The 13,316-nt window shown below is 33.0% G+C and overlaps 2 protein-coding genes across 2 annotated transcripts; one reads left to right on the top strand and one right to left on the bottom strand.

Moving 5' to 3' along the window:
- The first annotated feature begins 223 nt into the window (after positions 1-223).
- On the top strand, positions 224-4,786 carry LOC107936423 (probable DEAD-box ATP-dependent RNA helicase 48). Its single transcript, XM_016869152.2, is given in 11 exon segments — positions 224-1,184; positions 1,187-1,400; positions 1,505-1,611; positions 2,219-2,274; positions 2,357-2,581; positions 2,701-2,907; positions 3,000-3,086; positions 3,268-3,363; positions 3,434-3,649; positions 3,914-4,096; positions 4,330-4,786. Coding segments are annotated over 11 exon segments (2,502 nt in total). The 5' UTR covers positions 224-304; the 3' UTR covers positions 4,561-4,786.
- A 6,150-nt stretch (positions 4,787-10,936) lies between these two features.
- LOC107936391 (protein P21) lies at positions 10,937-11,745 on the bottom strand. Its single transcript, XM_016869116.2, has one exon. The coding sequence runs from the start codon at positions 11,703-11,705 to the stop codon at positions 10,977-10,979; it is 729 nt and encodes a 242-aa protein (XP_016724605.1). The 5' UTR covers positions 11,706-11,745; the 3' UTR covers positions 10,937-10,976.
- Positions 11,746-13,316: the final 1,571 nt, after the last annotated feature.

Genomic DNA, 13,316 nt, shown 5'->3' with positions numbered 1-13,316 from the left:
TTGTACTCTTTTCTTGTAATGAATGACGGATTTCATTAGTGAGTTAGAATATACTGAATCATAATATCTTTTTATTTATGAATTGTGGGAGGTAGGAGTATGCCTAACTCATTTAAAATTTTCAGAAACAAATGTTATTTAAATGATCGATGAGATTACTACATGGTCCACAAATTCTTTGGAGCAATTTCCATTCGGGTTTACGTTAATCAGCAAACGCCGTCGTTTCCTCATGCAAGATATTGAAATGAACCAATATTTAAACCCAAAATTCCCATTTCTGTCTTAAACCCTAAACCCAGCCATGTTCTCAGCGGTGCTCCTCCTACGCTCCAAAACCCATTCGATTCTCCGAACCCAAATTTTCACCCGAGCCATGGGAGGCGGTCCTCGGACCTTCCCCGGCGGCTTGAACAAGTGGCAATGGAAGCGCCTCCACGAGAAAAAAGCCAAGGAGAAAGAGAAAAGACTCCTCGACCAAGAGAAGCAACTTTACCAAGCCAGAATCCGATCCCAAATCCGCGCCAAACTAGCCGGGAGACCCGACCCGAGTTGCGATCCAACACAATATAGCCCCATGAGCCCCAACGACCACATCAAAGCCCTGGCTGATCGGTTCATGAAAGAAGGGGCGGAGGACTTGTGGAACGAAAAGGACGGTCCGTTGAACTCAGAGGAACAGGAACGGCCACGATCCGTTGAAACGGCTAGAAATCCACGGTCAGGATTAATTCATTCGCCGCTTAATATAAAGAAACTGCTATCTGATAGTCGAAGAGAAAATGAGAAACCAAGCGGTGTAAGTAATAGTCAATTTATTAAGAGTAGGAGCTATTCAGTTCAGGCTAACGGGAAATTCAAGGTAAACGAGAGTTCTTTTGCTGGGATTCAGTCATACTTCGGTTCAAAGGATGAGTCTTTGAAGCGTTCAGGGCGTAATAATATATCTCAGGTGAGGCTTGGGAAGAATGAGACTTCTTCTAATCAACATGAATCTGATTCCGTGTCGGATAATAATTCATTGAAGCGTTTTGGGCCTGGTGGTAAAGGCGAGAAGGTGAGTTTTCAGAATAATGTGAAGTTTATAAAGAGTAGGAACCGTATGGAGAGGAGGAGGTTTAGGAGGAACGAGAGCTCATCGAGTGATGATGAATCGGATTTGGAATTGGAAGATGAAGTGGAAGGTGTTGGGGTTGGAGGGATGTTAAGAAGTCAGGGAGTAGTGCATCGTTGGGAAAGTATGATGTGAAGATAAAACGGAGAGTGCCGTTGAAGGAACTAGAGAAGGAGATGGATTTTTCGGAGCAAGTGCAGTTGCTTAGGCAGGAGTTGGAAAAGAAGAAGTTGGCTGAAATTGAAAAGAAAATGGGGGAGGGAGAACCAATTTATAGTAAAAAAAGGTAAGCTAAGATGTTGGACTGCTTTAGCTATAGCTGTATTTATGGTTTGTTTTGGTGATTAGAAAATTGGTAAATCTTTGTTTTTTTTTTTTTTGGTTTTACAGATTTGATGAATGTGGTATATCCCCATGGATAGTCAAGGCACTTTCTGCAGCGGGATATTTTCAGATGACTCGAGTACAGGAGGCAACACTTTCTGTTTGTCTTGAGGGTGTGTTATTGCATTTTGGCTTTTCTGTGATTTTGTATCATTTTCATTGGACTTATTGTGTTATTCCATGAATCCTTTACAAGCTTGCTCTGCTTTTCAGTTTTACGTTTGTTATAGAGTTATAGTAAGTTGTTCATTCTCTGTGCCTTGGTAGCCTTTAATGCAGCTAGTTACATCTGCTGTGTTAGTAAAATTGATGTAGAAGTTTCTAAATTGTCAAGAACATATCACATTTTGGAAGCTCAACTTATGACATGATATATTAGAGTCACTAGATGTGTAGAAGATGTGAAATTAGGTATTATATAAATGTCATTTGCTGAAGGCAGACAAACCATAGGAATTTGAAGATAAGGGAAACAAAAATTTAACATTACAAGTTATCACCGTTGCTTATATGCCTCGGTAGACTGTTCTATTCTTGCATGAGATGTCACTCTCCTTTGCATATAAAAATTCTCTGTGTGGGTAGGGCTCTCCCTATAGTTCCAGTGAATTGTTTTCTTTAAATCTGTTGCTAGTCATATTGTATTGCTTTAAACATGTTCTGACTTGTTTGAGATTAGTCAAACATTCTAAATACAATTCTCATTCTAATGTGAAGCAGGCAAAGATGCTTTGGTCAAAGCTAAAACTGGCACAGGAAAAACTGCAGCTTTTCTGGTACACTACCAGTCCTTAGTTGTAATTCGTGAACTTGTAGATTATTGTTGCTCCTTCAAATTCTTCTGTTAAAGACAAACAGCTTCCTGCAATTGAAACAGTTTTGAAGGCCGCTAGTACTAGTACCGTTCAGCGGGTGCCTCCGGTTTTTGTTCTCATTCTTTGCCCCACAAGAGAACTTGCAAGTCAGCTAGCTGCAGAAGCAAATGCTCTGCTGAAGTATCATAATGGCATAGGAGTCCAGACTCTAGTTGGAGGTACGCGTTTCAAAGTTGATCAGAAACGTCTCGAATCGGAACCATGCCAGGTTAGCCTATGTTTTAGGTTTGGCAATTCTTTGAGCATTGTAAATGTTTCTAGAATCTTCTGCATCCTAATATTAGAAGATAAGCCTTTTCCAATTATCCGGGTTAAAACTTTCCTCAGATAATTGTTGCAACACCTGGGAGATTGCTGGATCATGTTGAGAACAAGTCTACCTTGTCTGTGCGATTGATGGGATTGAAAATGCTTATACTTGATGAAGCTGACCACTTATTAGACTTGGGATTTCGGAAAGATGTTGAGAAAATTGTTGATTGTTTGCCCCGTCAAAGGCAGTCATTGTTGTTTTCTGCAACAATTCCAAAAGAGGTTGGATTGCTCATCAACCTTATTTTTGTTGTAGACAAGGTTGATTTCGTTGTATGAATCAACTCAGATCTAAACTGTGCTGGATTATGCAGGTTCGTCGTATATCTCAGCTTGTTTTGAAGAGGGAACATGCTTTCATTGATACAGTGGGTCTAGGCTGTGTAGAAACTCATGACAAGGTATGAATGGGAATAATTGCACACATTTGCTTTAAGGAAATATAATCAGCTTAATGCTTCTTTCTAAACAACGAATTTAGAATTTAAGTTCTTCAAACAATTTCATTTATTAAATGAAAATTTGTATTAAATGTATAGGCAACAGTGACCTTATCTGCAGAATTTTCCTTAATGACTGCAGGTTAAGCAATCTATTCTTGTTGCACCACATGAATTGCATTTTCAGATAGTTCATCAGCTTTTAAAGAAGCATATATCTGTAGCACCCGAGTACAAGGTAAAATGTTTTACATCTGGATTTTGGTACTTGCAGAAATTTCTTGAGAGCTAACTATTCTAGCACTCAGGTCATTGTTTTCTGTACAACTGGGATGGTAACATCACTGATGTATTTGCATCTTCGAGAAATGAAAATGAATGTCAGGGAGATCCATTCCAGAAAACCTCAAATTTACCGAACTCGTATCTCTGATGAATTCAGGGACTCTAAGAGGCTAATTCTTGTTACATCTGATGTTTCGGCTCAAGGAATGGATTATCCTGATGTCACTTTGGTTATTCAGGTACCTTTGAACCTAAAACTCAAGCATGTCATTGGCTTATTAAGCAGTTCAGCACATATGCCTGCATTAATAGTTTAATACATTGAACCATGATGAAAAACCCTGTAAACGATAAGATCTCTTGCAGCTGTTGAGCTACCTATACGGTTTATGATAACTGCTGAGAGTTGAGAAACTTGCTGGTTGTCAAATACATATCTTGTTTTGTATCCCTCTATTTTTTTTTTTAATAGTGATATGTATAAATTTTTTTATTACTACCAGATGGGAATTCCTTCCGACCGAGAGCAATATATACACCGACTAGGAAGGACAGGACGGGAAGGCAAGGATGGAGAAGGTATCTTATTGATAGCTCCATGGGAAGAGTATTTCTTGGATGAAATTAAGGACTTGCCTCTTGAGAAAATCTCTTTACCAGATATGGATCCAGATGTCAAACAGAAGGTCTGCATCTAAACTCATAAAGTATTACTCTTCATGCTTCTATCAGAAGGATTTTCTTTATAGGTTGATGCCATGGTTTTTGAAAATATATTGGTTTTTTAATCTACCAGTTTCGGTGAATATTGCATTGATATCTCAATTTCATTTAAAAAAATGGGATGTGTGTGTGTCTAATGATTCTTTCATTAGTGTCTGTTACAAAAAGTTTGTAATGCATTGGAATATTGTTGCAGTTGGAGTTTTCAATGGCAAAGATTGATGGGAATGTCAAAGAAGCAGCATATCATGCTTGGCTTGGTTATTATAACTCGATCAGAGAAATTGGGCGGGATAAAACTACACTTGTTGAGCTGGCCAACCAGTTTTCCCAATCAATTGGCTTGCAAAGACCTCCATCTCTCTTCAGGAAGACCGCTTTAAAAATGGGTTTGAAAGATATACCTGGAATTCGAATCAGAAAATAGCAGTAATCAAACTAGATTTATGCAAATGGTTAAGGGTGAAGATTGCAGACCAAGAACACGGACAACAGTTACTGTCTGGATACTGGTACAGGGAACATACGAGACTAGCTCTTGCCTCTTTTCCCTCTTGGTACGACTTTCTTCTCACATTTGTACTTGCACTGAACACTCATTCCATTGGATTCTTTATTTTGTGCATCAAAAAGTTCATTTCTGCTTATAACTAGTCATAGTGAGTCTTTAAAATTTAATAAGTCATTAGCCTTGGGAGATAATAGTATTTGATAATATAATTGATAACCCTAATCTGAAGCTTAAACAAGGATTTAAACTGTACAGTTGTAGATTCTTCAAAATGTAATTTCTAAAACAAGAGTTGCTACGTTGTTCCTCTTAAGATCATCATCAACCTTAATAGGTACTCACAGGATCATTTGGGAAGTCAATGTCTTACTGAGAGTCAAAATTTGATAGTAGCCAAATATTAACTTACCGGCAATGTTTATATAAACTTTGTGGTTGCTGTAATATACCATTTAAGAGCTCAAATTCAGCAGCACGTAATAAGTAGACATTGTGTGTAAAAGATTCAAAATGATTAAATATATATATAACTAGAAAATAATACAAATACATTCAAAATTTATGTAACATGGAACTTATAAAAAAATTATATTGAGTTTATAATATCTTCATCAGTTCATTATTACGCGTTGTATGTTGGATCCATGACAAATTTTTGGCATGAATTTCGTGAAGGGGAATGGGAATGGGAATGGGAATGGGAAAGTAGAATTTCCGACCAATTATTTTTATGGAAAGACTTAAGACTTCCCTTTACCTCTCGATTTAAAATATATATATTCGTTAGCTGTCTTTAAACGCAACCTATCAATGTTGTTTGTAATCCCACATGAGATTGGCATAATCCAAGTGGATCTGATCTAATAATGGGTCTGTTGTTGGTGTTGACATTTTCATAAGCCATGTGCTTTACACTCAAGAGGTTCCGCTTTTAATTTTCTGCCGCTACCCGCCGCCTATATCTCTTTATTAATATCTATTTGGTTCAAAAGTCAAAGTTACATCTGACTTTATTAAAAACAAAAAAATATAGCAATATAATTATATAAGTAATTTATTTAAAAATATATATATCTGACTTCTTTTGTGTTGTTACTTAAACATTTATATATATTCTCTAAGGTAAATTATACTTAAAGTTATTAAATTATCAGTGGTCACTTAAATTTAAAAAGTTATAAAATAATTATTAAATTATTCAAAAAAATTTATTTAAGTAATTGTATTTTTAAAAATGTTGTTGAATAGTTTTTTTTCTCACATTGATGCATCAATTAAAGTTTTTTTTCCTCTCCTCTTTTATGGTTCAATTTTTTTTATGAAATAATTTTGAATGTTGCAAATATGTAAATCAAAATTAAAATAACTTTCTTCTCTAATCTTTGACATTAATCATCAGATCAACGTAGATCTTGATGCTTTGTGAAACTAACTAAAAATTTAACGAGGGTAAATTCACCCATCAATTAATAGTATAGCTATGATGAGTAAAGATATAGCTTTCACGAAAACTAAAAGTACTGATAATTATTGTCTTTTTATTATTTAACCTAATAATTCTAGTGATTGATTAAAAACTTTAAGTAACTAAATTAATTAACTAATAAACACGACAAAGAATAAATCACGAAAGTAATTGAGTAACAACCAACAAGCGAAACAATATCAATGAAAGATTTTACTTAGATTTCATCTGTCACTATCAATATAAACTATGCTAATATTTCTTTCGAGTAGAGCAATTGATTTTAGGTTATTAATTGAATTTTTTAATTAAAATCTCTATTATCGCATTAATTTGTGCTATTGATTCCCTATTAGATTTAACTCTAATCTAGTAGATTTATATTGTATTTCTAGAATTGTATACAATTCTATTCAATTATACAAGATCTACTCTTAAATAGAGTCTATTCAACTACCGATTTAAGTACATCAAATATGAATTAATAATCTAGAAATATCATACCAAGAATTAAGCACACTTAGTTGAGAACAAGAAACTAAATATTTATTGCTTAAAATAAAAATCAAACGACAGAATCTATCCTAGTATTCATTTCCCTAGTTAATTAGAAAATTAGTTCACACTTGAAAATAAAAACATCGAAAGACACTATAACTGAAAAAAAATAAAGAAATTCATGATAACTTCCTACGAAATCAACCAAGAATATTCAATCTTAACAAAAATCTGCTTCAAAGTAGGCTTCAATGGTGCTTTTTAAGTTGTTTTCTTGAATATCTTCTTATTTTTTGTCATATATACGTCTTAGGATGTTCGAAAAACTTAAAAATCATGATTTTCTGTTGTTCGGTGCGTAATCCCATGAAATTGACATGGCCTATCACACGCCCGTATGGCATCAGCCTGTATGGCTCTTGCAACTTCTCTCTTTTTGCTCTTAAGTGCTTTATTAAGTATTAAAACATGAATTTAAAGGATTAAAAGTATAAAATTCATAATTAACATCGAACAATCACCTAAAAACTTGTTAAGAATGAGGTTAAAACATGTTAGTTTTAGCATTTATCAGATCTAAGATATGTTCTACTTGTTGATGGGTATTGATCAACTATATCGATTGTCGAATCATAGCTTGGAGCTCGCTAGACATATTTTAAAAAAAAATTTAACAATTTAGTAACTTAAATAAAATTTTGGGTAATCTACAAAAATAGTCACTTTTGTTTGTCTCAGATTACATTTTAGTCACTTATGTTTGAAATGTTACGTTTTAGTCACTTATGTTATTATTTTGTTACGAAGTGATCACTCTACCGTTAAGTTTCGTTATCTCTCTAACGATAATCCTACGTGGCAGTCCAACTAGATTTTAAGTGCCAATTTAGATTTTTAAATGGGATTAAAATAGATTTTTAATTAAAAATTTTAATTAATTAAAATTTTTAAACCTAAACCTTAACTAAAAAAACTGTTCATCTCCTCTTTTTAATTTTTCTTCCACCTCTTCTTTTTTTCAATGGTTTTTTTTCTCATTTGACTGGAAAAACTATTATTAAGATCAAAATAGTTGAAATCAAATTGACTGCTTCATAAAGATGGATTCAATGAAGGGTTCAGGTATGTCTTCTTTGCATTCCTCTATCTCTTTTATTCAATGCTGAAAAACAAAAGATTAGATTTTTTATTGTTTAATGAAAACCCTAAATTAAAATTCTTGATATTTTCTTCTACTTTTTGAAATTATTTGTAAACATGTATTTTATTTTGCGTCAGTAGACATCTCATAAAATACAACCAGAAACATGTTTCATTCAAGCTAATTTTAAAATTTTCAGAAAAAGGCTATTACTTTCACTGTTATTGTTCTTAATTATTATATTTTCTAGTTCTTTCATAGTTCTTGAATAATTGGTTGCTCAATTAATTTTTTTCTAATCTGAATCAATTTGTATGTTCACAATCTCTTTGTAGGTATTTCAGGTTATTCTTTCTTATTGTTGATTTTAACTATTTTGATCTTAATAATAATTTTTTCAGTCAAACGAAAAAAAAAATCCATTGAAAAAAAAAAGAGATAGAAGGAAAATTAAAAAGAGGAGATGAACTGTTTTTTTAGTTAAGGTTTCGGTTTAAAAATTTTAATTAATTAAATTTTTAATTAAAAATCTATTTTTATCCCATTTAGAAATCCAAGTTGGCACTTAAAATATAGTTGAACTGCCACGTAGGATTACTTTTAGAGAGATAACGGAACTTAACGGTAGAGTGATCACTTCGTAACAAAATAATAATATAAGTGACTAAAACGTAACATTTTAAACATCAGTGACTAAAATGTAACCTGAGGCAAACAAAAGTGACTTTTTTTATAGATTACCTTAAATTTTTTTGAAAAGTTTTTAATCATCATTTTGTAATTTTTCAAAGTTAAATGATTAAAATATTAATTAACTAATAAATTAATAAATATATATATATTTTTGGGAGGCGGTGTTAAGGTAACGTCAAAATTGATAAGTAAGATGGTACATTTGACAAGGTTTTCGTAAAGGCAGTAAGCTGTTATTTTCTTGATAATGCATCAGAAATGATTGAAATATAAATGGTAGGTAGCTCGCAAAGATGCGTGGAAAAGTCCGAATACGTACATTTGGAAATTGAAGTCGTGATTATCGTTTTAGGACGAGTTGATTCTTACAAGTATTTTTGAGATAAAAATATTTTAAAATAAATTATTTATTGAGAAAAAAATAATTCTTTCAAATTAAAAATTGATTCAAAAGTTTTTCTTTTAAGAAATTAAAAATTTTAAATTTTTTTTTTAAAAATATTTTTTCTCGAAATTATTTTTGAGAAGCATTTCTAAAGTAGGTTTTAATTCACCAGTTTTAAATTATTCTAAATATATGACAAATTAAGGGCTTGTTTGGTAATGCTTAAAAAAATGTTTTTGGCTCAAAAAATTTTTTGAAAGAAAAGTTGTGCTAAACAAATTATTTTTGGCTGAATTTTTTGACTATTTAAAAGTGCTTTTAAAAAGCACTTAAAATGAGAAGCTAAAATTTTTAACTTTTCCTCCCTCAATAGCACTTGGTGCTTAATTGCTTTTTCACCCCTCCAATAATATAATATTTTCTCTTTGTTTTTCTTAGTGCTTAATTACAAATGTGTTAAAATTATTAATTAAAAATAAAAAAAATCTTTTTTTAAAATACTAATTTCAAATATTTAATTGTTATATCTAAATATTTAAAATATATTTTATATATTCTAATTAAATTTTATAAATAATTAATATTTATTGCTTAAAATTATTTAAAATTTATATTTCATATATTAAAATATTAACAAGAAGTTATAAAAAAAAATTTATATTCTTATTAAAATATAATAATAGTAACTAATTTAAATATTATTTAAATGCATATCTGTTACTTGATAATAACATGTTTGAAATAGACATTTTATTTCTCATAAATATTTTTTTGACAGTAATACTAAACACTTAAATTTTTTCAAAAATAATTTTTTACAATACTTTTCAAAAATATTTTTTAAAAGCATTGTTAAACTAATTTTAAGTAATATTTATAATACTGCTGCCAGTAGATTGTACGATACCACACAAGTACTGTTCCAAAGAAGTACTGTTGAGAAGCAATTTCTTTTTGAGTAACGAAACAAGATGAAGACTTGCGTGATAAAAGTCTAAAAACTTCATAGCACGTGATTAAAGGTTAGGTTTGATTATTCTATAAGAAAAAAGAAAAAGTTTGTTTTGATTAGGACAGGTCTCTTATCACGAAAGACGACCAAAGCCAAGACTATATGCGCAACTTTGGCTTTGCTGTCATAAATTTGCATCTAATCATAAATTTTACTTTGAAGTAACAACTAATCCATCATTTTCTTACAAAATAATCCAAAAAAACTATATAAACAAGATATATCCAGTTTAATTAGTTCCATCGTTTAATTTAATTGATTTACGAATCAATTAATCTGATCTTTTATTTTGAATAAATATCTCGATCGAATTTTAAATTAATCATCCAATTTAATTCTAAATATTGTAATTATTAAATTGAATAATTAAGTTAAGAATTAATTAAACCCTAATTGTAACCATGATATGTTTGAAAGAAAAAAACCGTACATATTTATATAGGGTGAGACAAAAACATGAAATCTCAATTTTCTTGGACCTCAACTTACTATTTACCTAAGGTCTCATTGGCAATTAGTGTAAAATTGAAGCAGACATTTCCATAACCTACATTAATGGATCTTTTATATATATATATAATATTTTTATAATGATTAATATTTTAATAATCTGATCGTCATATTTAATGTTTTAATCACATGGACTATGTATAGATTTGGAATAAAATAAAAAATGTATAACTATTTATTTTATGTAAAAAACTTTTAAATTAGTAAATATATATTAATAAAGATAATATTTTAAATTAATATAATAAAAATATTAAATTGAAAATTTAATTACGGTACATGAATAAATACATTTATATTGATAAATTCAATAATAATTTATCTAATTAAAGAAATAATATAAGTTCATATAACTTTTTATATGGGTATTTATGAGTTGGAAAATTTGATGAAAGGTGATAGCAACTTGTGACGTTTTATGCTGTTGAAAGTGCACAATATTATTAATACAGTAGCGCTATCTGAGTAATATAAAGACAACTGTTATTTGTTTTTGCTCTTCTATTAAACAAAACATAAGTAAGATAAACCAAATAGAACCACATGTTTGATATCATTTGGGAAGACCAAATGACATTTTATTTTTTGGTTCCAAGGCGCAGATTAACTATACCAAGAGATGATCCCTTTATTTTTCTTGGCTCTTACTTCCGACCATCTCTATATGAGGTGAGCCTCTAGGGCAAAACACGACCCTGTAATTGGAACCAGCAGGGCAAGTAAAGGTGCTCGAAGGATCATCTTGAGGATAACTGTATGAATCACCGCACCGGTTCTTGAAAAACCTTGAATAACGGGTCGGACCACAGGTTCCGTACCCTTGAGTGCAACAATATTCATTGGTCTTAAACACTGTGCATGGGTTATTGCACCCACCAGGAGCTCTTAACTCATTCGGGCATTGTCCGTTGATGTCTGCAGTGCACCGAATGTTGTGACACCCGCCATTAGTTGGACCAAACACCATGGGGATATTAAACCCATCAACTAAGGAAATGTCGTAGAAATCCATGTTTCCAAATTGGTTAAGTGCATATTCAGCCAGGGTGTTTGGAGGTACACCCCAACCTTTGCATTGAAGGAGTCCACCACAATCACCGGTTTGGCAATGACCCCTACCACTGGCATCGAAATTGCAATTGGTTCGACCCCAAATACGAGCCATAGCAGTGCCAGCAGGCACATCGATGGTCCAACTTTGCTGAGGGTCTAGGCGACGGCCACCACCAGGAGAGGCTGCTGCCCAGACGGTGTAGGAGCACTCATTGCGGATTTCAAAGCGCGCTGCATGAGCGGAAATGAAAAGGACGCTAAAGAAGAGGAGGGAGGAGATTTGGGAAATGGTTAAGTAGCTCATGGTTAGCTCTTGCTTTGAAGGTTTATATACAAGTAAGGCGGCTTTTTGGTACCATAGATATCATGGGCAAGTGCCATAATATTGTTTTAATAAAGGTAGAGGCGGCTAATCGAACACTTTCAAATCATAATGAAGATAAGGCCAAGCGTATTTGGATTTTGGGAGAACCATAAGATATTCCTTATTTTAATATCTACCATTTGACTTTCTTTCCACTTAGCTAGTCACTCTACGTTGCAGAATACTATATATCTTTTTAACATAACCGATTTTACGTATTTATCCTATCCGTTTTATAATTCGTTAATAAAATTTGTAATTATCTAAAATTACCATTTTTAAAATTCAAATTTATATTTCTCTTTAAAAATATAACCTAATATTTGTTAGTAACATAACTGTTTTAATACCATATATTAAACTATTCACATATTATTGTTTGAATAAATTATCTAAGTAGTAACTAAATTTTTAATGTTTCTTTTATCCTCATCATTAAATTTTAAGAAATTGTTTTAATAGCAACCATGAGATTAAGTATCAAACGGCACAGTGACATGAGATTAATTTTCGTTAGTAGATCCCACCATATTATTATCTTTTCTGTCTGTTTGTCCTTTTCTTTCATTCTTTTTTTTTTCTTTCTTTTCCTTAATTGGTGTGCCGATGATCTGGCAAAACCAAGTAAACCTACCTACTAAAAACCAATACCATGACACCATTAATCACCCTCAGGATCACCACCGTCCCACTAGTAATCTCATCACTCCGGGCTCGCTCTTTCGATTGAAATCAAGCCTCCAACTACACTCTAGCACAACTCTCTCTGTTCTCAATCCCCACGCATCATCTTCACCATCCTTGCCAAAAACCACCATCTTCAACCCGAAACCAAGCATATTCATTTTCATCATCCGAGTTAGAATTGCAGAACGGACAATATCCAAAATATGATGATAAAAAAATTCACTACACGACCCTTCCCCACCGTCAAAATCCTCGACTAGGAATTGTTAAACTATCAGGCGGATAACTTTTCAACCCTCGACTTTAACTGCAATGCACATTGCAGCCCGTCCCGTTGACTGCCTTATGGCCCTTCGCCGCTACCTCTCGTTGAACGATCTCGAGCCCGACACCCTTAGTGACGACTCTGACGTACCCACCGTCGATTCATGCGACCATTTTCGTATGTATGAGTTCAAGGTGAAGAGGTGTGCGCGTGGAAGGTCACATGACTGACAGACTGCCCGTACGCCCACCCGAGCGAGAAGGCTAAATGGAGGGATTCGAGGAAGTTCCGTTACTCTCAATCCGCTTGCCCGGACTTCCGCAAGGGGAACTGTAGAAAAGACGATTCGTGTGCGTTCGCTCATGGTGTTTTTGAGTGCTGGCTCCACCCGAATCGTTTCAGGTTGGAGATGGTGGTTTTTGGCAAGGATGGTGAAGATGATGTGTGTGGCTTGAAAACCGAGAGAGTTGTGATAGAGTGTAGTTGGAGGCTTGGTTTCGATCGAGGGAGCCAGCCGAGAGTGATGAGATAACTGGGGGGACGGTGGTGGTCTTGAAGATGGTCAATGATGTTATGGTATTGGTTTTCATCAGGTAGGT

Source organism: Gossypium hirsutum, chromosome A12, assembly GCF_007990345.1.
Source record: "Gossypium hirsutum isolate 1008001.06 chromosome A12, Gossypium_hirsutum_v2.1, whole genome shotgun sequence".
Classification (NCBI taxonomy): Eukaryota; Viridiplantae; Streptophyta; class Magnoliopsida; order Malvales; family Malvaceae; genus Gossypium; species Gossypium hirsutum.
This window is presented reverse-complemented; position numbering and strand designations above follow the sequence as displayed.

Excerpts from the sequence above, each read along its gene's own strand:
- LOC107936391 (XM_016869116.2), bottom strand. The coding sequence starts at position 11,705 with ATGAGCTACTTAACCATTTCCCAAATCTCCTCCCTCCTCTTCTTTAGC.